This window comes from Heteronotia binoei, chromosome 12 (assembly GCF_032191835.1).
Source record: "Heteronotia binoei isolate CCM8104 ecotype False Entrance Well chromosome 12, APGP_CSIRO_Hbin_v1, whole genome shotgun sequence".
In the NCBI taxonomy this organism is placed as follows: domain Eukaryota; kingdom Metazoa; phylum Chordata; class Lepidosauria; order Squamata; family Gekkonidae; genus Heteronotia; species Heteronotia binoei.
In genome coordinates, this window is record NC_083234.1 from 53,221,935 (window position 1) to 53,249,515 (window position 27,581).

At 44.1% G+C, this 27,581-nt stretch overlaps 2 protein-coding genes across 11 annotated transcripts in view; both read left to right on the top strand.

The window, feature by feature from the left end:
* The window catches only part of RC3H2 (ring finger and CCCH-type domains 2), a 40,862-nt gene extending 26,486 nt beyond the window's left edge, over positions 1-14,376 (top strand). For 4 of the 7 annotated variants that reach the window (XM_060251849.1, XM_060251853.1, XM_060251850.1 and 1 more), the window contains 10 exons: positions 1,841-2,268; positions 3,260-3,430; positions 3,814-3,969; positions 5,307-5,520; positions 5,647-5,731; positions 7,016-7,097; positions 7,811-7,945; positions 8,465-8,572; positions 9,267-9,412; positions 11,567-14,376. In XM_060251849.1, the coding sequence (XP_060107832.1) occupies positions 1,841-2,268; positions 3,260-3,430; positions 3,814-3,969; positions 5,307-5,520; positions 5,647-5,731; positions 7,016-7,097; positions 7,811-7,945; positions 8,465-8,572; positions 9,267-9,412; positions 11,567-11,756 (1,715 nt within the window). In that variant the 3' untranslated portion in view covers positions 11,757-14,376. Of the gene's footprint in view, positions 1-1,840; positions 2,269-3,259; positions 3,431-3,813; positions 3,970-5,306; positions 5,521-5,646; positions 5,732-7,015; positions 7,098-7,810; positions 7,946-8,464; positions 8,573-9,266; positions 9,413-11,563 lie in introns of all 7 variants that reach the window. The other 3 variants (XM_060251854.1, XM_060251856.1, XM_060251851.1) reach the window with 2 other exon arrangements.
* A 5,253-nt stretch (positions 14,377-19,629) lies between these two features.
* On the top strand, positions 19,630-27,464 carry PDCL (phosducin like). 4 transcript variants are annotated; one of them, XM_060250847.1, is made up of 4 exons: positions 19,630-19,750; positions 24,350-24,529; positions 25,183-25,364; positions 25,923-27,464. In XM_060250847.1, the coding sequence occupies exons 2-4, from the start codon at positions 24,355-24,357 to the stop codon at positions 26,472-26,474; spliced, it is 909 nt and encodes a 302-aa protein (XP_060106830.1). In that variant the 5' UTR covers positions 19,630-19,750; positions 24,350-24,354; the 3' UTR covers positions 26,475-27,464. The 4 variants fall into 4 exon arrangements, with proteins under 4 accessions (XP_060106830.1, XP_060106828.1, XP_060106831.1 ...); XM_060250845.1 differs by lacking the exon at positions 19,630-19,750 and adding an exon at positions 19,946-20,032 and having other exon boundaries at positions 24,207-24,529; XM_060250848.1 differs by lacking the exon at positions 19,630-19,750 and adding an exon at positions 19,946-20,032 and having other exon boundaries at positions 24,207-24,529; positions 25,935-27,464.
* The last annotated feature ends 117 nt before the right edge of the window (positions 27,465-27,581 follow it).

The following is a 27,581-nucleotide window of genomic DNA, read 5'->3' on the forward strand; positions in this document are numbered from 1 at the left end:
TTTTGGACTCAAAATAGCTAACGATGCAACAAGTTGCAAGGACATAAAAATATACAAGTCTGTTAATAGATAAAACATACCATTATATAAGAAGGCACAGAGATTTCAAAACACAGAGTTAAATCTGCTCAAACAGTTTACTGTCCTCCCAGTATCCTCGGAAACTGTCTTGCATGCCTTCCTGAACGTAGCTGGTGAGGGCATCCACTATAGTACCCACCAGTACACAATTCCAGAGGAGTGGACCAATCCCACATAAAGCTCATGTCTTTGTTGTTGCTGTACAAACAGTCTTAAGAGCAGGCACCACAAGGAGGAAGCTGTAACTGGCATGTCGGAATGTACCAGGAGATGCATATGAAGGCCCTAGGTGGTGAAAAGCTTTAACGCTAATAACCTGCACTCTGAATTAGACCCGGAATGCAAATGGCAGGGCAGTGTAGTTGATGCAGCACTGGGGTGGAATGGTGATATGATGGCCGACCCCTGACAGCTACTGCATTTTGTCCCAGTGGAAGCATCCAAGCCATCTTCAAAGGCAGCCCCATATAGAGCATATTACAGAAGTTTAACATTGAGGTGACAGTAGCATAGATCAGCATGGCTAGGTCTGCAGAGTCTAAATAAAGGACTAACTTGCAATGATGGCGCGACTGAAAGAAGATACTCTTGGTAACAGCACTGACCTGTTTATCCATTGACAAGGATGGTCCAAGAGCACACACACACCCAAGCTCTTAACTTGTTCTATTGAAGAAAATGTAGCCCCATCTAAGTCTGGTAAATCAATAGCCTCCAGACATGCACTCTGCCTTCCCAACCAGCATCACCTCCATCTTGCTGGATTAAGCATCCATTTATTTACCACTTATGAGGGTCATTTTTTAGGCTGCTAAGTGGTTTATGCTTAATGGTATATCCATTGGTCAGCCACTTAACCACAGCCTCAAGACACTAGTCCAGGATTTTCACAGCTGATTCTAGAGGCTTGGATAGTGTTATCTAAAGCTCGGTGTCAATCATGTTACCCCCAAAAGGGGAGATTGGACACTGGTTGATAATCACCCGAATCTCCCTTCTCCAAGGAATTTCTTAAGAAGAGGTCTAATGATAGTTTGTTTTAGCTCAAAGAAATGTTTTGTACAAGTAGTAAATTGTATTCATATGCATGCATATTCTGTTCTGCCTCTTCTGAATAGTTCACTCTGTGTAGGAAATGGATGTGTACTGTGGGTGGTGTGACAGCTAGTTATTCCTTGATAATAGACAGGAGTTGTATATAAAGAGTACATCTCTTACTTTAGGTTATGTTTTGAAAAAAAATAGATGAAAACGCTGGTTGCTCATTTAGATATATGTCAAGAGGAGAAAGAGTCTTGTTAGGCCTGTATTTTAGGCAGCTGATTGGATTTTATGACGACTGCCAAGTAAATTGTTAAAATCAGGGACAGTGAAAGGAGCTATCTGGTGCCCAGTCAGTGCACACAACAGAACAAATAGGTGAATTGGACGGTACTATTTCAGACTGCTCGCAGGGGTAGGGGAGATGTATGTAATGTTTGAACGATTTACTTTAAAAAAAAAATGACCCTGCAAGTAGAAAATAAGCACAACAAGGGAGCAAGATCAGTCTTAATACCTACTGTGCTAGTTTTTTACTTGCAGGGAGAATTTTTCACAATTGAAGTGTGATTTCCCACCATCACCACCTCCATGCACACAACTGCATCCTGAAGAGGTATAGTCCATTATGTCACCTCATACAGCTACATATATAGACAGAAATGTGTAAAAGCCTGGGTGATTGTGAGAGAACAGTAAACATTTCCTGTTTTCTTAGGTTACTACCCACCACCGCCAACGGTCCAGGCCAGTGTAGGTCCCTGCCTCCCTCGCTTTGTTCGGTCCAGCAACGTTCCAGAGCCCCCACTTCCACCTGCTTCCATGCCCTACAGTGACCATTACAGCACTTTCCCCCCTCGAGACAGGCTGAGTTCTCCTTACCAGCCTCCTCCACCGCAGCCATATGGGCCAGTCCCTCCTGTTCCGTCTGGAATGTACGCCCCCGTCTATGACAGCCGGCGGATCTGGCGGCCACAGATGTACCCACGGGATGACATCATCAGGAGTAACTCCTTACCTCCCATGGATGTTGTGCACCCCTCAGTCTATCAGACCTTTTTGCGAGAAAGATACAACTCTTTGGACAGCTATTATTCCATGGCTTGCCAGCTGCCGGCTGAGCAAAGGACAGTGCCTTTGTCAAGGGTAGGTGTTACTGTCGGTCTTCAAGGCTTTAGTCCTTCCATGTTGAACTTTATGACAGATTCTCACCTGTTATTGGATGCATATCCTCAAGGGCAAAGGGAAAGGAAAGCCAAGTCAGTTATAGAGCCAGCTTACAAGGAACAGCAAGAGGGTGGGGTGTGGCTCAGTGGCAGACTGCCTGGTTTGCATGCAGGAGATCCTAGGCTCAATCCTTGGCATCATCAGTAAAAAGAATCTAGAAGAGCAGGTGTTGGACAATAACTTTCTCTTCCTGAGACACTGGAGAGAAACTGCCAGTTAGAGCTAGATGGACCAACTAAATATAAAGCACCTTCACATGTTCATAAGCAGAATTTCCAAGTTGCTTGAAGTAGAAAGCAAAGTTGATCCCACATCTTTCACAGGGGTCACGGAGCACTGCCCTCTTGCAGGAAGTTTCCTTGGTGGTGAGGCTGACCTCTCTGCAGTTCCCTCCTTTGTTTCACAGGCTTGCAGATTCCCCTGGGTTAAAGATTCTGCTGCAGAAAAGCTATTGACTTTCACTATTTACTGTTGTTTCCCACCTTGGGACCCCCTGTAGTCCTGAGTTCTGACATGCATCCAGGTGAAATGACCACAGGTCACAGCCATGTTTTTCAGGCAGATTTAACAACCAACACCTCTTTCTGTTTAGAAAATGGGCACTGATGGTTCCTGAATTTAAACAACTTAAGTTCTTGATGGGGATGCATTCCTTCAAGGAGCTGTCTAGTCACACATTTTGGGAAAGCATTTGAAAAAAACACAGCTCCCCTTCCATCATTAGGGAGCGTGTATCTGTGCTTTTGTTTGCTATGATGTGAAGAATGACATGAAGAGAAGTTAGGGCTTTGCAAGTGGGGGGGGGGAGGTGATCCTTTCTGATTTCTTTCAGCCGCTGAATGAAGCTTAATGCTTGCATCTGATGTGAGCCACTACTTGTTTGTTTCTCTGATTGGCACCTTTTTTTTAGGAACCTTGTGGCCACTTGAAGCCCAGTTATGATGACCCACTAAGGAGGAAGCCAGAGCAGTGGGCCCAGTGCCACCCACAGAAGACTCCCCTGGTGTCCTCTGCCCTTCCCACGGCTACACAGTCTTCGACACCACCTTCTCCTCTGTTCAGCGTAGACTTTAGTGCAGAAGTAAGGCACTGAAGCATCAGGGTGGGAGGTGGCACCCCATCATATCCTCTAACTCCAGCTACATGGAGTCTTACATTCTCTCTCTCTCTCTCTCTCTCTCTCTCTCTCACACACACACACACACACACACACACACACTGAAACATATTGTTAGTGCAACTGCATTTTGTCACATTCATCCCTTGTTACTTTTGTTTCTCCTCTTTCTTTGTGGACTCCCTCCATTTGTTGCACTCCTTAAAACAGCTCTCTCACTTGCTGTAAAATGCCACGCAATATGTAAATAATTATAAAGTAACAGCCCATGAGCCAGTGGTGAGATTGGGTAGTATCTTACATTATAATAAGGAATGGATCTTATCTTTGTCTTCTGTTCTCTGCAGTTCTGTGAAAGTTCGGCTGACTTAAGCAACACCAAGTACGAGGATGACCGCCTCTCCCACTACTCACCCTGGTCCTGTGGCACGATCAGCTCTTGCATAAGTGCCATTGAATCGGAGCCCAAGGATGTCATTGCCAACTCCAGTGCAGTGCTTATGGTACAGCAGCTTTATTCTCAGTCCTGTTGGGTTTGATAGCCAGCTGCTGATACAATATGAAGAGCTTTCTTGGAACCACTTTATTTCAACTTGGAAAAGCCTATGGCTGTCAGTAGAGCATATGCTTTGCATGTAGTGTTCAGTCTTTGGCATCTTGTGGTGGGTGGGTCCCCTTCTTCCTGATACTATTCAAGGCCTGCTACCAGCCAGAGAGGTAGCTTCCTGTGTTAAATGTGTGTGCGCCTGGCAATTCCCATACAGCCTTTAGCATCTCCAGATAAATGAGATCTTAAAAAGAGAGAAAATATGATTCTTTGAGACTTGCTGTCAGTCAAAGGAGACAAGAATAATCTAGATAGACCAGCAAAAGGAAGCTTCATAGGTTCATTATATGATTGACTGTGGCCCCTGGCTCCTCCCATTTGCAGTCTGAAGATAATTACACTTGCAGTCCTAACAACTCAGATTAGCCCAATCTCATCAGAGCTTGGAAGCTAAGCAGGATCAGTGCTTGGATGAGAAACCACCAAGGAAGATGGAGACTGCTGTGCAGAGGAAGGCAATAGCAGATGACCTCTGCTCATCTCTTGCCTTTAAAACCCCACGAGCTGGAACTTCTTGGAGTCACCATGAGCTGCGACTCAACCGTTATGACATCCATGTGGCCAGTGAAGTCCCAGAAGGAGCTGCTTCTACACAGTTGTTCTTCTCTCTCTTTGCTTCAAATCTTTATAGTATTCACATGACAAACTCCTTTAAGGTTTTTCCTCATCCTCAGCATGTTGTTTTCTGAAAGAACACAGTCCAAGTGTATTAGCGTGTTGTCTGGATTGGAAGGTGCACATTTTCTAAAGTCCTGCCTGTATCAGTGCCATTTTCCTTTTGTCAGCTCTTGCTGTGTGGAAGCAACCATGTTCTGGGAGTTTACCACTTAGGGAATTGGTGTGGTGCTGAAACTTCCTCCCTTGCCATTTTCCAGACCTAAAACATCCTGGGAAACCTCTGTTTACTTCACTGGGCCATTTCAGATTGGAACAATTTATGTACCACAGTCCTAATCCGAATTGGGCCTGTGTCTGCAAGCTGAACTGAGTTCCTAATGGAAGCTTCCAGGACCATCTGGCTGAAAGTCCTCACAGTGGCCATGAGGGCTTCATAATGTTCAAATCCAACCGGAGATAATGCAGCTGAAATGGTTTGAATGCAATGATGCACAATAATAAATGATAAATATTGTTATAATTTACACTTCAGTCCCAAAGGTGCAAAATGTGCCATCAGGATTGACATTCAGTCTGCAGGCCATAACTTTTTCTTTTCTATCTTGGGCTTCACAGGATCTGGACAGTGGCGACATGAAGAGACGGGTACATCTGTTTGAAACCCAACGAAGGGCCAAGGAAGAAGACCCCATAATTCCATTTAGCGATGGGCCTATTATCTCCAAATGGGGTGCAATCTCCCGGTCATCCCGCACAGGTTACCATACAACAGACCCAATTCAGGCCACTGCTTCCCAAGGAAGCGCTACAAAGCCAATCAGCATGTCAGGTACAAGCCATGATTGTTTATAGCCTTGGGTGGGTAGGAGAATTGCAACCATGACTGAAAATACAGTGGCAGAGGCTGGGGTGGAAATGTTCTCTTTCACCAACTGTGTTATTTTATCTATCACAGACTATATCCCTTATGTCAGCACTATTGATTCAAGATGGAGCTCCTACAGTTCAGATTCTACTTCATCAGCACCCTTTATAGAACGGTAAGTAAAGAGGATCCCAGATGCCAGGCAAGCCGTAGAGATAAAGGGCTGATTTTTGCAGGGCTGTCTGTTTTGGGGCATGATCTACAAGGCACATTATCCCACTTTGAATCCATGCCCAGTCATACTGCAGAGACAAAGAATACCAGGATGTATGAAGATGCTGTGATTGGCACAGACCCCACAGCCTCTCACCCAGCTTTTTGCATGTGAATATGGTGTTCTAGAAAGTGTGTTCTCCCATAGCAATGACAGGCTAAGGCAAAAATCACAAGGGCCATGAAGAACACAAGAAAACTGCATTGCCATTGTAAGTCAGCCTTTGATTCAGAAACCAGGCACAAGCATGCTTATAATTGGCTCACATTCATTCATTCTTTTTATTTCATTTCTAATCTACTCTTCCAGAACTGGCTCACAGCGGGTGACAACAGTTCATAAGTATACAATAAAACCTTCTAAAATACAACATGTTAATAAATAACAGTAAAATCAATAAAACAATTAGATTACAATTTAAGACGGCATACTCAAACTGAGGAACAGTATAAAACATCTGGAGAAGGAAAGAAGGGGGAGACCAAAAAGAAGAGATTGAATTTATACCCTGCCTTTCACTTGGAGTCTCAGAGCGGCTTAAAATCTCCTTTCCCTTCCTGTCCCCACAAAAGACATCCTGTGAGGTGGGTGGGGCTGAGAGAGCTCTTTCAAGAACTGTGACTGACCCAAGGTCACTCACAGGTGCATGTGGAGGAGTGGGGAATAAAACCCGATTCTCCACGATTAGAGTCCAGACACTTAACCACTACACCAAACTAGCTTTCCATAAAAATAATAATACTTACTTAGCGTTAGTATACTGCTTTCAGATGTTCAGAACACTTCATATACATTGTCTTGTCTTCCTTTTAACATTGTGTATGGGAGCTTAAAATTATTATCCTGTGTACTGCATATGGGAATCTAAAGCTGGAAAGAGAGGCAGTTGCCTAAGTTCAGCAAATAGGTCTGTGGCAAAGGCGGAATTCAAATGGAGGACTTTCAGATGTGGAACCCATCCTCTTAGCGACTGCACTAATAAACCATACATGTGACTCTTCTGATTAAGAAGAATGTTCATATTGATGTTCTCATCTGCCAATTTTGAGATTAACAAGTAGGAAAGGCCTACTTAATTTGGAGTGGGATGAGGAAGAAGAACAGGGACACACATGTTAGTCTCTTTGCTGGACTTTGGCTTATGAATCATGTGTACTGTAACCCTTTAACCTTTCCTCTTCCAAGGGACCGGTTCATAGTTACTGAGATATCTGCCCCAAGAAAGCATTCCAGCACTGGAGATCTACTGAGCATCGAACTACAGCAGGTAGCCTGTTCCTGCAACTTCGTATTCAACATTGTCATTTGATCTGGGATTTTTGTTAGGCAGTTGAGCACTGCAGGGAGAAGACACAGAATGTTGGTTCTCATACAGATCCAAGAATACAGTGCTGTGCCAGCTCCCAAACACTCCAAGACTCTCCATATGTTGAAATGCTATTATATTAGGTAATATTCACCACAAGAGAATGTGCCAAAATATTTTGGGTATATATGAACAATGTAATAAGATCCCCCCCCCCAACTTCTAAGAGTTCCAAAAGACTGAGTTAGAAGACACTAATATCAGTCCACTTAGGGGTATGTATTTAATAGGTCCTCAAACTAAACTCCACTCATTCCCCAAAGCCAAGGCTAAAGGAGATTCTGCGGTGAAGCATCTCATTTAGTTGTTCTATACTTTGTCAATGAACAGTATCCTTGTACACCGTTTATCAGACTTCTATGCCACGTCCAGAACAAAAGACTAAATTCTCAAACTCTGGCTTTGGCAAAAGCCAAATAAGAAAATAATTTAACTTAGAGGACAAACATTGTTGATACTCTCATTCACGGGCTGTATTGCCTTCCAGAATAGAGCAAACATCCTCTTGCACAGCCTTTTGCTGTACCTTGCATGCATACCTGGGTCACTTTTAAGAGCTGTAGTTTGTCTAACTTTCCAGCTTAGTTTGCTACTCTCTTTGTTCTTCCCTGCAGGCCAAAAGCAACTCATTGCTACTTCAGAGAGAGGCAAATGCTCTGGCCATGCAGCAGAAATGGAGCTCTTTAGATGAAGGCAGCCATCTCACCTTGAACCTCTTAAGCAAGGAAATTGATCTGAGGAATGGAGAGGTAAAGAGGCTGAAAGTTGGTGGGTTGTTGGTTTCTTATGGGAATATGTGATTGTTTGGGACCTGCAGTTGAACAAGTGAGGCTGCCTTCTCCTGAATCTCGCAATTGCTATATCAAACTCAGTCTTGTCTGTTCTTCTTGGTCTTGGGCAAAGCTCTTTCACATGATCTACTGCCTGATCCTTTTAACTGGAGATGCTGGAGATTGAACATGGGACCTTCTGCATACCAAGCAGATCAATCTATTGCATTTTTTCCTGCCCTTTTGCCAAGGAACTCTGGGTGAATATATAACTCTCCCCATCCCCATCAGTTTATCCTTACAGGTATGTGACACTAAGAAATAGTGCTCAAAAGGTTTATGGCTTATAGGCAATTTGAACCTGTGTCTCTGAAGTCCTAGTTCAGCACTGGCATCATTCCAGCTCATCCATCTCTACACCAGGTTCCTGTTCCAACTGCCACCCGTGTGTGATCTCTGCCTGTTTAAAAATCTTATGTGTTCTTTTCCCCACCCCAGACAGACTACTCAGAAGACAGTGCAGACACAAAGCCAGATCGAGACATAGAGTTGGAACTTTCAGCCCTGGATGCTGATGAGCCTGATGGGCAAGTGGAACAAATGGAAGTATGGAAACCTTTCATTTTCCTGAACTTTGCATGGGGTGTTTTCTTTCTATCATGTCTCAGGAATCCAGAGCAGGAGGCCGTGCTGTTAAAATAGGGAATCAAAATAACCTGATGACAGCCTGATCCCAGCTGTCGAATAAGTTTTTTCTGATCCTTTAATAAAATTGCACCTTAGCTGATCAAGCAGAGGAAACCCTGTATTTCTTAGAACAAACCCAGAAATGCCACTTATCTCCGTAATAATGATATTTTGTATTTCTCTAGTGCTTTCAATGTTCAAAACGCTTCATGTAAGTTATCATCATAGTTACAAGTAGCCTCATAAAGTTGGCTAGTATTTTATCCCTTAAGAGGCTAAATGAGACTGGTTTGTTTACTGCCATCAAGTGAATTTAGGGCAGAGGTGAAGTTTGAACCAGTGACCTTCTGGATCACAGTTTGCTCTCTTGGTCACAATGCCTGCTCTCAATGCGCTTCTGATCCCTGTCAGGTCTGTAGAGAATGTCTGGCTAACTCACCAAGCCCAGTCCTTCCTCCTCTCCAGGGCACCCTTCTTTGTAGTTTTCAGTAACTGCCAGCTTTTTATTTTATGAGGACGGAGACCTGCATCTGAAGCTTTTGAGGACCAAAGGGCATAGGATGACAAGGAAAAAATTAAAGCTGCCCTTTTACATTCTGTTTTCTCCCTTCAGGAGATTCTGAGCCTACAGCTCGGGATCAGTGATCAAGATGATCATCTGTTCAATGGGTCAGCTCTGGAGAATGGCCACCCGTTGGAGCAGTCCCAGGAGCCCAGGCAGCAGAAGAGGGCCAGCTTAGGTGAAGACCTTACTATTCTGTGAGTGTTAGACAAAACCAACAGTGTCTGATCTCTTTAAAGCGCTCTCTCTCTCTCTCTGCCCTGAGCTCAAAAAGTGTCAGTGAGCAGGAATCTCTGCCCTCTCCTGTGACCCGTTCAATGCAACTTCTTTATTGCATACTGGACTTCTCAGGCCATTCCTTAGGGGCTTCTGTCCCTGTCCTCAGCCAGGCTGAGAGCCCAAATAAAAAATGGAACTGAGCACTGATCGTAGCTTTAGAGCTGTTAGCATTTCATCTGAATTAGAGAGGAGGGGGTGTATATGGAAACTGACAGATATCTAGATCTGCCAACCATTTTTTCCTCAGTCTTGTAAAGATTCAGGTTGGTTTGCCTGCCCCTACCAAATGCGTACTTTAGTTCTGTGTAGTTTAGGAGGTGATGCTCTTTTTTGCAAATGGATGATGACCCAGTGAAAGATGACAGATTCATATAAACTAGGAAAGGTGCAGCATGTCACTGAGTCCAACTGTTTACAAAGAACTGGGCTCCCTCTGGCTGAAGCATCCCAGAGAAATGCCCATCTAGACCTGCTTTAGGCTCAGCTGACCTTGATCATCAGTTCTGTAAAAATGCCAAGTTGCCTGGGTTAGGGGCACCTGCCAGTCAATATTTTGCTTAGCCAGCTGCTGCTTCTAGCTTGCACATAAGTTATTTCATCTTGAAGGAAAAAAAAGGGGTGGGTGAGTGTTAATCACAGTGAGGAAACTTTTATTTATTTTTGTGTGGGTGCAAAGAAAGAGTGGCAAGCACCAAGTTTCAGTTTAACAAGGGAGTTTCACAAAATACTGTTAATGTAGAACATCATTACTTGCCTTGCCTATGTGGCTTGTCTCTCTCCAGAGGGCCCTGAGGCAGGCAAGCTCAGATTGTATGTTCACATGGCATGGAGAGATTTTCTCTTTTAAATTGTGGCTTTTTGATTATGTATGAGATATGAGTGTTCATATATACTGCAGTGAAATACCTTTTTGCTTCGGGGTTTGGACTTGACCACCCCCTCCCCATTTAGCCTTTAAAGTTATTTTTTCTCTTCTAGCAGGCAGGAGGGTGGAAGTCAGTTGCACCCAAGCATTGCCGAAGTGCCAATCATCAGAACTTCTGAAATGCTACTGAAATGACCAGATCACACCTTGGCTGGAATCTGATACCTAGGCACAGAGATTTGAGGATGCAAGAGCCTATGTCAGGGGTGGCCAATGGTAGCTCTACAGATGTTTTTTTGCCTCCAGCTCCCATCAGCCCCAGCCAGCGTGGCCAGTGGCTGGGGCTGATGGGAGTTGTAGGCAAAAAACATCTGGAGAGCTACTGTTGGCCACCCCTGGTCTATGTGGTTATCTTCCAGTAGATGTCAGGAAAGGATTCTTTGACATATGAGGGGTGGACAACAGAGAAAATAAAATCCCTTGGAATGGAAGGAGTGGGGCCCATTTTGGCTGATTTTATCTGGGGATAACTTGCAGGAGGGAGTTCTCACATGCAGAGCAGACAAAGGGCTGGCTGCCTGGGCAAAGAATCAAAAATACTGGGAAGCTTTTAGCAACCTTTAACTTCTAAGTTCAAGAGCCTGCCTTGGATCAAGGTTAACTAAAGCATATATAGGGCCCAGGGTCAGAGGATCACAGTTTACACATTTCCTTTGTATTTCTTGCATAGCTGATTGTTGTGCAGGGAGTACGTGTGGATGTTTTATTTTTAAGAAATCATTTCCTATTTTAAATGGTGGTCGTTGTTCTCCATACCACTTAGACTTCCATTGTTAAAGACATTAAAACAGGCACCAGGGAAGGGAAGTGTCTGCTGCTAAATTGCTATTTCCCTTGATGTGCTCAAGTACAATAAGTCCATCCCCATGGTAACCAGACTCTGGTTAGCGGGAAACATGGGCAGAGCTTTAGAATGGCAATGTGGAAGGGAAGCTGGGAGTAATGGCCCAATTGGCAGGAGCATACCAAAGGAGAAGTGAAAGAGAAACCACACCAGGAGTTGGGTGACCCAGGAGATCATGCATCACCAGTCAGGATGGTCACTGAGTTTCTAGACACCACATGTAGTGGCACTTTGGGGTCAGCAGAGCTGTTGCACCACATGGGTAAATGTAATCTGTTTGGTTTTTGTCTCTTTTCCAACCAGGGAGAAGCAAAAAACAATCCTGCCCGTGACTTCCTGCTTCAGCCAGCCAATGGCTTCCTCTATGGGCTCCCTGCCTGTTACAACTTCTGCTGGCATGGGCAGCCTCATTCTCAAAACGGCTCATGTTATGGTGGATGGGAAAAATGACTTTTTAAGGCCAGTTACAAATGGGAAGTTGGTGAACAGCTGAGAGGTGTTCTGCTTTCAAGCTTGTGACCATGCTACGGAAGCATCTACCCGTGCTTTTTATATATATAATATATATTATATAATGTATATTTTTTTTAAGAAAATACTATTGGGGTCATCTGTTTCCTGTGGACTCTTTGATACGTCAAGGCCCTCTCAAAATAGCATTCTGGGAAAGAAAAAAGAAATCACCAATTCTGCTAGGATCAGGTGTTCGCTTTCCATGAGTGGTAGAATTTGGACATTGTTTGACTTAAGCTTAAAGCAGCTTTTTAATGAGTTCATAGAAGTCCAGGGTACCAATTGAGCCATTATTGTTTTAAAATGGCTCCCCTAGGGAAATTAATGAGTCACTTATTTAAGCCAGCAGGATCCTCAGGCAATGCACCTTGAGGAAGTAGAACTAACTCATTTTGCCTCATTCTTGTTTCACAGGAGAGGAATTTTGCATCTGGCTGCAGCTGCTTGTTTCTCCAGCTGTGGAACCTTTGCGTGAAAGTGTGTGAAAGAAAGAGAGAGGGTGGGGTTCTTCTTACCACAAGACTTTTAATTCAGGGTTGAAACAGTTCTTTGTTTTTGTAGGGAGGTTTTCCATTTTGCACTCCTACATTATATGCAGCAGTGCCTCACTTTGCATCTTCATTCCCACCCCCCAGTCTCCCCCATCCAACCCATCCTTTTCTGCTTGAGGACTTGATATTTCCATATATCAAGCAACTTGTACAAATTATAGAATGCAAAACCAAGTGCCTGAGTCTTTTCGCTTACGTGCTCGGTCTGACTGCTCCAAGTTGTAAGCTGAATTGCTACGTTCTGTTTTGTTAACATAATGTGCTCATTCTGTGGATGCTGTTCTGAGGAGGCGGTCCCTTAGCACAGTCCCCAGGTGACTTGGCATCCGGAGCCTCAAGGATTCCTGGCAAAACCTTGTATATGTTGTGTTTGCACTGACTTAACAACACAGTATTGCTGTTGCTATACTTGATTAGCAGTTCTTTAGATGCGCCTGATGTTGTTGGTTATAGTATTACTGAGAACCCTTGGTAATTGGGTTGCTTATTGATTATTCTGACAAGGCCTTGAACTTATTAATAATATAGCTTTAGCTGAGCTTGTACAAAGAAAATGAATAAATGTGTCCTCTGAAGATATGACTGGGAAGGAAGAAAAAAATATCATTTGGTAGAAATGATCAACTGAAATAATACATCCTCACCTTCAATGCTAGCATTTGAGCCATTCCCCCCCCCCTCTTTGTTTAACTAACATGGCCACTCTGAAGTTAGAACGGCAAGAGGACTCTGGCAAAATAACTTCTCCTAGTTTGCCCTCTGCAATTCCTTTTACAATTTATCTTTTACAAGTTTTACAGTTCTCTTTTTTTTTTCCTAAGTGTTTGTTAATTAACTTCTGTGAAGTTGTTTACTCTGAAAAATGTACTGGAATATTTTAGCCAAGCGGAACTTCTGCCAGGTGTACTGTACACGAGGGCTATTCCTGCTAGCAAATGGCTTTAAATGAAAAAAAAAAGACTATCATGTTACTGGCAAAACAGAGTTGTTAATATTCCAATGGCAGCTCTGGACGTGGGATAAAGCTTTTTGATAACCATCATGTGTGTATTTCTTCTGGGGCTGGGGTGGGTGGGTTGGGACTGGCATTTCCCTGAGGGTTGCAGATGTAACTTGGATCAATTTTTTTTTTAAATATCTCTCATGACTCACAGGGTCATAAAAATTATATTGTAAATACAAACTGAAAATTCAAGGACTGTTTTTTTTAATATATATATATATATATATATATTCCAGTAATGTTGTGGAGGCTCTTGCCTACTTATTTAAATACAAAAGCTCTTTGTAAGTGACAGCCAAATACCGCCTCTTAAATTCCCTTGAATTCTCTAGCATCTTCTTCACCTAGTTGCCCCACCTCACTTCTGCAGTGACGCAAACAAGGCAACTAGAAACTGCTCAGATCTTTTTTTCTTAACGTATCTCTTCACCTTACCTTGTGACTGTTAAGAGATTTTGATGTGGAATGTTACACGTTCATCTGCCACAGCTGTGCTCTCAATCTAGCTGGGCCATTCTGTATATATGAATTTATATATCACATTTGAAATGCTTCCAGAACAATTTCATTTGCGCTCTATGTACCTTCAATATATATATATATGTATATGCAAACTGATATATCTCTTACATGGATATTTAAACAGTGAGATTTTCCATGTTGAAGGTTGATGTAATTTTCAAAAAATGCTATTTTGTTACAAAAATAGAGAAATATTAAAAAGTTCAAGAGATCCTTCTATTTTGCCCTCAGGGAAATCGTCCTCTGTGAACCAGAATGCCACCTCACATCTTCAGCCCAATCTGAGGGTGGATATTACAATACCTAAATAGCTCTTGCGAATTTTAACTTCTTAGTTTTAAATGTATGTAATTTTTTTTAAAGACTGTTGTGCTCTGCAGGATGAAGGGATTTTGAGGCAATTGTTTACAAATCTTTGTCTGTTTCTCCAGTGAGATTACATTGGCAGAAAACCCCATTCCTGCTGTTTACCAGCATAAGAATGAGCTCACTTCTTGTTTGTTTGTCTAGTGATGGCAGCAAAAGACCCTGGTGATGCAGTTGCTTTGTAGCAAGAGCTGCAGGAAAAGAGTCTGTTCTGGGCTGTTCTTGAACTTTTGCTACAAAGGATTGTGTGCACAAAACCCCAGTGGCCATTCTTTAAACCATGTGCCATTCTTCTCTTTGAGCCTTAGCAACCAAGCTTTGTGGTCTAGCTATGACTGTGTTCTTTAGATCCAGACGACAAAGCAGTTGTGGCTGAGAGCATGTGACAAGCTTCACCTCTGGGGTTTGTACTAATCAGTATGCCTGTGTTTAGGGCTAAAATGGTAGTGTACTTGTTATTGTTTTGAGGCAGGAAACTGGACAGGTATTTGGTCTTGAACTGGCGAGGGCTACCCAGAAAACTAGGTTAGCTGAGTGGGGGAAAAGGCCCTTGGTGGCAGAAAAGGGGGAGGTCATCTCAGGAGGCTGGTGGACTTTTTGGGGAAAGATGTAAGGAGAATTACAGATTTCAGAGACCAGGGTGGGGGGAAAGGTGTCAGCAGGAAAGTTAAATTGCATTGTGGATTTCTTCCCCCTCCCACTTCTTTTGACAGGATTTTTGTAGATGAGTTTCCATTGTGAAACATGGAGGGATGGTGCTAGTGCATTTGATACCTCCTTGTGTGCAAGAACAGCCAAGTGCCAGTTCTAAGCTGGTGCTCATCATGGCATTTAATGGTGGTAACTGACCCACAGTTAACAAGGAAAGAGTGGCAGTGGATTAAGGGTATGCAAGGCCAGTTGTTAAACGTTTGTGTTCTAAATGCTGAAAGAACACATTCTTGGCTGTATTCAGGAAGGTATTGTTGAATAGACTTTCCATAGCGCAGTGCAGAAAGTGAGGAAGTTCTAACAACTTTGGGGTCCTGTATTGTGAGTGGATTCCACCCCCACCACACACATGCACCAGTATTTATTACTCTGACATACTTTGCAAACTTTTTTTGAAAAATATTGAGAGCATGCTTCCCTCATAGAAAAAAATGGCAGGGGCACCCACTGTCCTGCAGTACACATTTATTTCTTAGCCCCATGTATTTAGGATGCTCTTTTATCTTTTGAAACTGCACCCTGCCAACAGAGAATGTGATGTGAGAAACAGATATGGCACGACGCAGTGTTTGAGTTGGGGAGGGGTGCTAATTTTTTCCAGCTGGGTTATCCAGCTGATTCCTTGACATTTGGTGGTGGGCAGGGTTTACAGTACACAGCTTTGCTGGCAAAGTGGTACGTTTTAAGGAATCCTTGAACCATAAGATGAGGGGATGGCTGAAGCAGGGAGAGGCAAAATTGCTGGACATCCCATCCCTACAAGGTGCAAAAGCAAAAACTGTTCACACATATGTGTTTATTTGTGGAGCTTTTAAACGGACACTTTATATATTTGACACAGTTTGAAATAAAATTAATTCTGGCTGCATTTATTTGAGCCAGAAGCCAGGGCAAAAGTACATTTGCACAGATCCCACTTGTTTATCCAGGGGAGTCCTCAGTTAGTCCAAGTCATGGGAATGCATGCATTTTCCTTAGCTGGGCGGACGAAACCATTATACTGTAGTTGTGATACAACACATGTGGCTTTTATTTGTATTGCCCCCACTCCCACTGTACAGCCACTCCAAAGTAGTGTGGTTAGCTTGCAGTATCTGCTGTCTGCGTTTTATACCATATTCTGCATATTCTTTTCCCTGGAAGTTAAGAAAAAAAAAGAAAAACTTTTTTTCTTGTTGCATTGATTAACATTTATAAACTTGCTTAGCCTAGAAAGTTTGGGAAAAGAGGCCTGTTTGTCAATTGTACAACCGGTTGTGAAGCTCAAGTGTGAATATTTTTACGTCTGTATTAGACATTTTCTTTCAAATCTATTGTTCGATTGCAATGTAAATGAAATATAAGATGGTGTACACCCATCATGTATAATAAAGCAGACACCATCGCTACGATGGATTTAATGCTCATTTTTAATGGTGCATTCTCAGCTACTATTTAAAAATATAATTTAAAAAAAATCTGTAAAATGAAATGAGGGATATATTGGGGTGGTTGGGGGGGATGAATTCTGTTCCATTTAGTTCTGTTTTCAATTTCTTAAACTGTATTGTTTTCCCTTTTGTGTTTATAAGAATAGGATTTTCATGGGAAAACTAGACCATATGGTCTGTATTGGGGGGAGGCTGAAAGATGGGGTGGGGTTGGGGCTTTGTGATTAGCCTGAATAGCAGAGTGAATTCTGTATGTGTGTTTGCTGTAGCACTGAAGTGGAGAGAGAATTAGCTTTTGGGCTGATCACAGACTTCAGCAAATTGTGTTTTTTTTCAGTGTTTGAGAGAGAATTAATAGAAAAAGTTTGCAGTACTTGACATGTATTTGCATGCCATAAAATAAAAATTTTGTCCACCTGAAGTTGTTTTACCTTTCTTCTTTATATGTGTGATGGGGGAATCTTTTTTGTCTAGTGGGATGTTAGTGGGGCATAGCTGTATACTTTTATAGCCTGCCCTTCTCCAGGGTTCAAGATGATTAACAATTTTTATTTTAAACTACTATATAAGATTGCAGTCTAAGTTAAGATTTCTTTAAACTGCTAAATGCTATATAGAACAGATTCCAAGCCTGCCTAGTTTTAGTCTTCTGTGATCTCAAGTAGCGAAGCTTCTCCCACCAAACACTTGCTGAACTAGGCAGTCAAATTCAACGGCCAGACAGTATGCAAGATAAAAAAGATGGCAATCACTGTATGGACATTGGAGAAAAGGAGGGAAAAGGCTTCTAACAACAATCTCAGACTTTCCAAGAAGGTGGAAAGTCTGTAGGTAGGGCATTGGGTGTAGGTCGCTTTCAAGACTTTCTCTTGAAGTGAGTTGTTGAGATGTGCCTCTGTGTCATGGAGGATAGGTTCATCAACAGCTGTTAATCTTGATGGCTAAAAAAAAACTTTTGAGGAAGGATTTGCTCTCCATGCTCAACTTGTATGATTTCTGGAGCCATCCAGTTCATTTCTGAGCAAGACAAGGTGCAGCACTAAACAGACCATTGGCTTGATCCAGCAGTGCTGTTCTTATGCTATACCACACTTAGAATTTATGATTCATGTCCTCCTAGTTTGCTAGGAAAAGGCAACCAGGTGATGTGGTAGGAGGGACAGAACTTTGAAGCCAAGCTGAATACATTTAAAGATGAATGCATAAAGAGAGCTATGTTAGATGAGACTACTCAGGTCTTTTTTCATAGAAAAAGCCCAGCAGAAACTCATTTACATATTAGGCCACACCTCCTGACATCACCTGAAGGGCCAGCACCTGTTCAGTAGGTTATTTTCCACATATTGAAACAGAACAGTAGAGTGCCATCAGCTGCATTTCATGGGGGTGTGTTCTCACAGAGCCCAATTAGAGACTTTGTTTCATGCCCTCCAAACAAGCGGGAGAGAGAGCCACAGGCAGCAGCAGACCCGGCTTCTCTCAGGAGGGGGTCTCATGGACGGCTCCATGTCTCTCGCTCTCTTTGCAAGTCCGTTCAAGGCTAGAGGCAGCAGAAAAGACAGAGTATGCAGTCTGGGAGTGGGTGGGTGCCTAGTGCCTTCCCTCTGCCAGAGACTCTTTTAACCAGAGCCCTGGCCAAGCCAACTGGAACTTCATTCCTGCTCAAAAATAAAGCTCTGAGACAACAAATTCATCACACATTTGGTGGCCAACTGAATGCCTGTGGCAAGCACCAGGCAAGTGTTTAACTGGTCAAAAAATTCTTTGGTCTGTCCTGAATGTACTGCCCACCAACTTCACAGGAAAACTTGTTCTAGTATTTTGTGGGAAGGGAAGAAAAAGTTATCTCTTCCCACTAGAGCAGAATTTCTCTTTCTTTTTGCAAAACTTCAGCCTTTCCCAACATACAACATAACAATCTCACCTCAGCTTACCCTGAACAAGCTTTTTTTTCATTTTTAGTATTTGTAAAAGATAAAAATATTTCATATGCATTTCTTACAGGACAAAGAGACAGACACCAGTGGTCTGGGTGCCTCTCCCAGTTCATCTACCTCCACAACCCTGGCCTTGTAACCCACCTGCAGGAGTCAAAACCCATGTTGGGGTCCCAACTCACAGGTGGAAAACTGCTGCTTTAGAGGCATTGGGAAATGTATGTAATGTATACTGGTGGCATTCGACTGAAAATAAAAATTGACAAGGTATGTATTTGTTGCCTATCCTTTAATCCCAGTGTGTAGCACTGATCTTTGTCTTTTAAAATTGGCACTTCACTTATGCAAGCACCTTGTATTAGTTTTATTCTACACTATTTAAATGATTTAAACCCCACCAAAAAAGATATGCAGAATATTTTATTTATACTCTGCAGTTCTTCCCAGTGGGAACTAAAATGGCTAGCATTGTTCTCCTCTGTTCCATTTTATAGCACAAAAACCTTGCGAGGTCATTAGACCGAGTGTGTGGGACTGGCCTAAATTCACTGTGCAAGCATAAGAGAGGGGATCTCTGCCTCCCATATCTTAGTCCTGTCGTCTAACCTGTACACCAGGCTGGGCTCTGCACAGCGTCTTTTTGGTGAGTCTGTAAATTACTATTTTATCAGGAAGAAAAAGGCTTGAGTGCACCTCAAGGCCTCTTTGAGTAACCATAAACCACTGTTGCTTCATCTTCTGCACTTGAGAATGGTCCTTTTAATGAAGTTTGTCTTGTTTTCAGTAGCCTTCTGTATCTGCAACCCGAAATAAGTTCATTACGATCCCCTCCCCCCTTCTGTGATTTCCTTTAAACATATCCGTAAAAGATTATTCATTTCATGCATCTGTAAAAATGACTCAGAGCAATGTATGCTGGAATACGCTTTGTTGCTCTTTTATTGTTTATGTTTGTTGTTGTATTTTTATGTTGTAACCCGAGCCCGCTTGCGGGAAGGCCGGGATAGAAAGTAAGTAAAATAATAACAAGGCGCGCCACTGAACTTCTTGTTTTATGGTGCAAGACTACAAACATCTGTCGTGATAGAAAGTGCCATCGAGTCGTATCCACCCCGAAAGGTTCTCAAGGCAAGAGAAGAAAAGTGGTGGTTTGCATTGCCCACCTCTCGGTAGCAACCCTTAAGTTCCTTTGTGGTCTCCCAACTACTATCCAGGACTAGCCTTCACCATGCAGAACACGATCTCCATGACTAACCTCCGGAAATTATTCCCCAAATTATGGAACCAACCATGCCTGCCTAGACCTTTATGTTTCGAGCACGCGCAGATGTCATCTTTGAGCAGCCAGGTCGTTGAAGGAACAGCAAACTGCGGAAACCTTTCGAGTTCCCGAAGAAACGTGCAGACTAGAGCTGGAAGCACCAGTTGTTATCTGTGCAAACACCACGATTCAGGTGAGATTTCCTTCACGTGCATTTACAAAGATAATCTTAGAATAATTATATAATGAACGAAACGAGACAGAAAGCACTGCAAAGTGGGGGCCTGGAGCGATCCTTTTTTGTATTCTGTTCCTTCCTTCCTCCTAACGCTGGTGGAAAATAAACCGGAAGTGACGGTTGTGCAGAACTATTTTTCTAACTCTATAGTCTGGGCGCGCCTCCTCGGTGCGATTTTCCCGGCATCCTTTACGCTTCCGTCTTCGACTAGCAGGGAGGAAGAGGGCGACGCGGGTGGTGAGTTCGCGTAGTTAAGGGGGGGCGCTAATCCGAGGATTTGGGGGGGGGGGTGCTGAGGTTACTGTTTTTTGGGAGGTGGAAAACAATGGCCTGGGAATTATAGGAGTGGGAGGTTTGGAGGTGGAGGTCTCCACGGGGTGCAGGGAGGGATCTAAACCTCTGTTTCTAGGGAATCCCACCGGTTGAGTCCAGAAAATGTGTTGGAGCAAAAATAAAACAGGCATTTAAAAAAAAAAAAAAAACGACTAGCAAAATGTTTATTCCGGCATAAATCTACAAAAGCTTGGTGCTGGAATAAAATGTTGATAGGTGCCACCAAGCTGTTTCTTTCGAGGTCTTGCTCTATTAGTGGCAGGCGGACGACTGTGGGCTGGAGAGTGGTAAGGGAAAGCAGGATAGGGCCGCTGCTCTCTAAGGAGGTTTTGAGATTAGGTTGGGGGGGGGGCATGACTTGGTGCCGGGAAGGCAGGGTCTTGCTTGACCCAATCTGGAGACGATCCATGCAGGAGTGGTGGGTGGAAACGTTGGCTACTCCACTTCCATAGGGAAAATAGTTATGGAGAGTGTTACTGTGTACAGTGATTGGGAATGATTTCTTGGGGATAGGGAAGAACGAGGGAGACGGAATAGCTGTGTCTCATAAGGTCAGTGCGAAAACGCCCACTGTTTAATGGTTCAGGGTTTGGTATTAGAGTGGGTCTTTGCTTCAAAGAGAGGATTCCAGGTAAGCAGGATCATCACAGTTATTGGGGGAACCTTGGTCCTCCCCCACAATGAATAATTAATCTCAGACAAATGATTTGCTGGATTGAGGGGGGGGCTTGGGGGGCTGTTGTTGCATCAGGTTAGCAGGTAGCTAACCAGGGCCGGGGACAAAGCAAGAGCTGAGGCCGGCTGCAGCCAGAGCACATGAAGTTTCCTTTTTGCCCTTCCTTAATTTTTTTTAGCAATGGTGAATATTTCTGCCAGAAAGGCAGCTGTTAAAATATTCACTGGTGAATATTTCTGCCAGGAATACAGTTGTTAAAAGCCCAGAACACTGCAGCCAGGAAGAAAGAGAGACAATTTCAAAGATAGTGGAGGGAAATAGCTAGTTTGCCTATCCCCCCACCCTGCCCCCACGTAGTCTCATATCTAACAGTTTTACAGTCATCAAACTTGGCTCCTTACTTTCTGGGGTCCTCATTTTGAGGTTGAGGTTAGGTGGTGCATAAAATGGGGGTGACAAACTAAGCAGAGAGGGAAGGGAAGAGACAGGAATAGCCTGAAGCAACAGCTGGCTGGCTTGTTTGGAAATGTATTTTAATAATGCGCCTCTGACCTCACTTTATGAAATCCTGCCTTTGACCTTCATAATGCACAATCAAAGCTCCATGTCCATCATGCCTGAACAGTAGAGGCAAAGTTTATCCTCTCCTTTGCTCAAAAACTTTGGAATATTTACTGATGGCTGCTGTTTTTCCTTTAGCCGTGAGAGAAGCAGGGGGTTTAAAAAGGCTGTCCTCTTTCCCTTTTCTTGTCAAGATGTTATTTACATGGTGCTGCCAAAGTACATGGGTCCTTCTTTGCCAGTTGGTTCAAGCAGCAGATAGAATCCATGCAGGAGCTGTCCAGGGTTCTGGCATGCTGATCCCAGTAGAAGGGGGGCACCTGGCTACCAAATACTGAACAGTGACAGAACATCTGAGGAAGTTTTGCTTAGAAGCAAGAGTTGGAAACCACCACTAGCAAGTCAGGCATCTGCTGAGGAATGTTACAGTAATGTCTAGTTTCTCCTCCCTTCTTGTTGACCTTAGTGGGTTTCTGATCCAACTAAAACTATTTAACAGAGGGAATAGGGCAGTCTCAGGTGGGGTGCAGCTAAACTGCTCCATCATCCAGTCTGGGCTTCAGCACACATTAAGCGTTGCTATTTGTTTGGGCACCACAAGGGTTAAGCAGCTGCTGCAATCTCTTCAAGGTGCCTCTCCTGGGTCTTTCTTCTCTATTCCACAGCCATTCCCTTTCCTCTACCATCTGGCCTCTGAGCTGATTACAAATCATTCAGATTTTGACTCCCAATGGCACAGAGCCCAGGCAAATAGCAGGCAACGTTCATCTCTTTATTTGCTTATATAAGCACATGTCACTCTGTCCCTAGGGCTCTGGGGGACTCCAGTAAATATTTTGTTTACTTACTTCATGTGTAATCCAACTTTCTCACTGAGATTCAAGACAGATTATGAAACATATAAAACAATTCAGTTTGTCAGCATATGACATCCAAGAATCAGTGCAAAAGGACTAGGATTACCAAATCAGACAACAGAGCAAACAAAAAAACAACGCCTAGGGCATGACATGATAATGCAGAAACTGGATGACAAAGACAGAAGGCAATGCAGTATTTACAATTGTACCTTGGAAAAAACAAGTTGGGAAAATGGCTCCTGTATCCCGTTGATGATATGCTGTTTTCCGTTCCCCCAAAGTAGCCCAAATCAGCAGATATTTGCTGAGTACTTTGTACTGCAGCAGAGCTAAGAGCCAGGGCTCAGGGAGTATTGGGAAAGTCAGAGGCAGAAAAAATAAACTCCTGTGAGGGTGGGGGTCCTCTTGCCTACTTGATGGACTTTGTGTTGGGCTTGGGGGTGGGCTCAGGTTCCCTGCAGCACTTGCCGTAATGGAATATTGTGAATTTTGCCTCTCTTAAATTCATGTAGTTTTCCCACGGGGACACATTCACATGTGCCCACGTATTACTTGATGAACCTCTCCCATTGTTTGTCTCCAGCGTTAGATGGTGATATACTGCCTCTAAACATGGAGGTTCCATTTAGCTGTCATGTTTAATAGTTGTTGATGAATCCATCTTTCATTGATTTTTTTCCTTTTATTCCTGTAATGATGTCAAAGCTGGGACTGCCACCTGTGTTTTTTGGCAGTGAATCTCATAAATTAATTGCATTTTTTTTCCAGGCCAGCAACTACTTAGCTTTGGGAATCGTCAGCTTTTATTTCTGCCAGTGTTTTTATAAAAGGACCTGTCGCTTTTACATTCAAGAGATTATACACCAGATGGCTTACAAAGCCACTGCTTGCGAATCTGTGGCTGAGAGGGGATCTGATTCAGGATAAAGGGAGCGATTAATACTTGTTGCTAATGCTGGTCTGTTGCTGCCACTGTGGTGACCGTGCTCATCTTGGCCTCTACACCATGTGGTTAAATTGGTTTCCTTGGAAGAGCGGGTACTGGGGCATGTTACATTATCGTGGGGGGTTCCATACAGAGACAGAAAATCTGTCAGGTCTTTGGTTCTTCTTGGTATAAAAAGCTTGGAATGACATACAACACTTCTCTAGTCAAAACAGGAAAACTATTCACATATAGGCTGTTGTTGATTGATGCAGTTATTTAGCAGAAGATCAAGAAGAGTGTAATGATGCATACAAATGCTCCTTCCTTCCTTCCTTCCTTCCTTCCTTCCTTCCTTCCTTCCTTCCTTCCTTCCTTCCTTCCTTCCTTCCTTCCTTCCTTCCCTCCCTCCCCTCCTTCCTTCCCTCCCTCCCTTCCTTCCCTCCTTCCTTCCTTCCCTCCTTCCCTCCCCTCCTTCCTTCCTTCCTTCCTTCCTTCCTTCCTTCCTTCCTTCCTTCCTTCCCTCCTTCCCTCCCTCCCTCCTTCCTTCCCTCCTTCCCTCCTTCCCTCCTTCCCTCCTTCCCTCCTTCCTTCCTTCCTTCCTTCCTTCCTTCCTTCCTTCCCTCCTTCCCTCCTTCCTTCCTTCCTTCCTTCCTTCCTTCCTTCCTTCCTTCCTTCCCCTCCTTCCCCTCCTTCCTTCCTTCCTTCCTTCCCTCCCTCCCTCCCTCCCTCCCTCCCTCCCTCCCTCCCTCCCTCCCTCCCTTCCTTCCTTCCTTCCTTCCTTCCTTCCTTCCTTCCTTCCTTCCTTCCTTCCTTCCTTCCTTCCTTCCTTCCTTCCTTCCTTCCTTCCTTCCTTCCTTCCTTCCTTCCTTCCTCCCCTCCCCTCCCCTCCCCTCCCCTCCCCTCCCCTCCCCTCCCCTCCCCTCCCTAAAATGGTCACATATAACATTTACCTCTCTACATCTAATGATAAAAGTCGACAGGAACAAATTTCCTGTTAAAAGATTTCAGCCACATTCACTGCAGACCTTAGATGTTCACTGTCTGTTCTCACAGATCATAACGCTCAAGCGGAGTCTTCGTCTCTCTGGTATCTTGCCAATCCGCATGCTGTGAAGCACCCTCAAGAGCCCATTTCTGGCAGCACCCAGATCAGACTGCCTGCTGTACAGACCCTTGGCTGCTGTTCTCTTCTATAGCTCCCATGATGACAACTTTGGATGACAAGCTGCTGGGTGAGAAGCTCCAGTACTACTACAGTAGCAGTGAGGATGAGGACAGCGACAAGGAAGAGCGAGACGAGGACCACGATGAGGAGCACAGCTCCCACAACACTGCTGAGGTGGAGCTGAGCAGTGATGGCAGTGCTGTAAACACAGGTATGTGTCCCATCAATCACAGTGCCTTGCTGTGTGTGAAGTTTGCCCATCAAAATCAGTAAGTTTGCCTATTAACACAAGCCCTTTTTGGACATTACAGCCAAGGAATACCAGGAGCCCAGCAACCATGTCTATCATAAAGTTGGAAGGGACATACAGGGTCATCTAGTCCAACTTCCTGCATAATTCAGGAACTTCACAAATACCTCTCTGACACGCATACATCCTCAGTACCCCCTGCTCCATGCCCAGAAGACGGGAATTCCATACAGAGACAGAAAATCTGTTGGGTCTTTGATTCTTCTTGGTATAAAAAGCTTGGAATGACGTACAACAATTCTCTAGGCAAAATGGGAAAGCAATACACTTACATAAACAAGAGCACATAGTAGCTGGGATGCTTCTGATGCACCCGGTCACCATGTTGTCTGAACAGGGGAAATCACGCATTTTGCATGGCCATTCAGATTTGGTAGGTGTGGACCAAGTATGTTTTTTTTTTCAAAATCTAGGTGCACACATACCAAAGGTGTAAGCACATGCAAGATTAGTATGTCCTTCAGACAGTGTAGTGTGACATGTAGTACTGAGGTCTGTAGTTCAGCTAGCTCTCCTGATCTCCACTGCTTCCTTGATTTCTTGCCTTCCTTCAGGTCCTAAAGGTGTCATCAATGACTGGAGGCGGTACAAGCAGCTGGAGACAGAGCAGCGTGAGGAGCAGTGCCGGGAAATGGAGCGGCTCATCAAGAAGCTCTCTATGACCTGCAGATCACACCTGGATGAGGAGGAAGACAAAAAAAAGCAGAAGGAACTTCAGGAGAAGCTGAATGGGAAGGTGAGTCTGGTGACGCATGCCCCTAAGGGAACCGCTGTGTTTGTTGTGCCACATTCTTGGAGTGACAGAAGTATGGTTTTTCAAGTAGGATGTTCAAGGCAGAGAGAGCCTATTCATGGGTTTCATATTGGATGATACTTTAGGTGATAGATTTGTTTTAGGCTTCCATGACAATCTCCCTCCTCCTGTGTTCCAATGTTTTGAGTGTTTGTACTGCAGATGTCCTATGCTGTATACTATTTAATGTTCTGATTTGCAGCTCCACCCCAAGAATCCTAGAAATGATTTTTTAAACATTCTATTTTGCATGGTTCAGAATTTTACAGCCCTCTCTCTGGCAGGTGTGCATATGTGCCTCTTTTATCCCAACTTTTGCACCCATCAGTTCCCACAGTGAACCTACATGCAGTTGCCCTCCCCCCACCAGCAGCACATTTTGGAAGGGTCTCAGAAGCTTCACACAAATACAGCTGTAGGATGCCTGCTCCCCACCCCCTCCCTTTGTAACCTACCATTAAAAAGTGCTTGGTATCTTTTTCCTTCCATTGTTTGTCCTAGCTTACTTTACAGGAGTACAGCATGCTGCATGAGGGTGCCGACGATGAGGAGTTCCTGCAGCAATATCGCAAGCAGCGGATGGAAGAGATGCGGCAGCAGCTGCAGAGCGGGCAGCAGTTCAAGCAAGTGTTTGAGATCCACAGTGGGGAGGCCTTCTTGGACACCATCGACAAGGGGCACAAGAATACACTGGTGATGATCCACATCTATGAGGATGACGTCCCTGGGGCTGAAGCCCTCAATGGCTGCATGATCTGCCTGGCTACTGAGTACCCCATGGTCAAGTTCTGCCGGGTGAGAAGCTCACTGATCGGTACTAGCACTCACTTCACCAACAATGCATTGCCGACCCTTCTGGTCTACAAGGGTGGGGAGCTCATCGGCAATTTTGTGCGTATCACCGACCAGCTGGGCGAAGACTTCTTTGCAGTGGACTTGGAGGCATTCCTGCAAGAATGTGGCCTGCTCCCAGAAAAGGACTTGGTGCTCCTCACCTCCATCTGCCAGGCGTCCTCCTGCTACAGTGAGGACAGTGACCTGGAAATAGACTGAAGCCAGGCAGGGATAGGAGGGAACCTGGATCAGGGGCTTCAAACTTCTGAGCATTTTCCATTCCTAGGTAGTCCACAGAGAGTGGATAATTAATTTCCTACCACCCTGTTCCAGACAGGCAGCCACCTCAGAGCCCCCAAACCTGTCCAGCAGAAATGCACATTAACCACATTGGGGTATCATGGCAAACCTTCCTCTCAAGTGCAGCACATGATTGAAGAGTTCCTGGCTAGGGAAACCTTGAACTGAGCTCCAGTTTGCCAGCATTAGTTTCCTCCCCGCAAGTTCGGATTCTAAAGCTAGTACCTGATTTATGGGGATGAAACAACTCCAAAATTTGCCCAGGTGCCCACATTCAGATGTTACCAAAACTGGATCTTGATTCAACGGTTCCCAAACCAGGAAACTGAGTTGTGCTTTGTGTGAGTGCAGCAGAAAGCTGTGCCAGTATGTCATGCTGTCCAAATGCTGCTGTTTCCTGTACTTACGGTGGTCTGAACTCTGACAGCCACAGTTCTTGGCTATCTCGCCTGTGTAGAATCATAAGACTGTCAGCTACACAGTGAATACCAGCAACCCTCAAGGAACCAGGGCTCTATGAGCACTTAGGTGCTGAATGATTGGGGAGCAGGCCACCAGACAGTATAATGAACAGTTACTTTTAGGGCTTAAGTTATTGTTTAAGTGGTTGCTGTAACTTTGTCCAGCCGGTTGTTTGGTAAGGATTCTTATATCAGCGTTCCAGCCACTCATTGCATTTCTAAAGTCTCTTACAAGCTGGGTAAAATGTCACCCATGAAGAATGTCTCCCTGCAGTGGTTTTGCCTTTGCAGGTTCTTTGTGCTGTGAGTTGTTTGTTCCTTCTGTACTGTGCCCTCTTTACCTCCCCCTTTCTGTGTAAACTGACTATTTTGCTAAACACTTTTACTACATGTAAACAGTTCCTAACATTTTCTTAAATTGTTGCAATGCAATAAAAAATAAAGTAAACTTCTCATCCAGTAGTTTCTTGGGAAGTGTTGGGGGGAAATAGGTCAGTGGCAGGCCATGCACCTTCCATGTGGAAGACTCCAGGTTCAAAAAGAGCAGGTGCTGGGAGAGACCTCT

Excerpts from the sequence above, each read along its gene's own strand:
- PDCL (XM_060250847.1), top strand. The coding sequence starts at position 24,355 with ATGATGACAACTTTGGATGACAAGCTGCTGGGTGAGAAGCTCCAGTAC. Across the intron at positions 24,530-25,182 it reads TGGCAGTGCTGTAAACACAG|GTCCTAAAGGTGTCATCAAT; the intron begins GTATGTGTCCCA and ends GCCTTCCTTCAG. Across the intron at positions 25,365-25,922 it reads AGGAGAAGCTGAATGGGAAG|CTTACTTTACAGGAGTACAG; the intron begins GTGAGTCTGGTG and ends TGTTTGTCCTAG.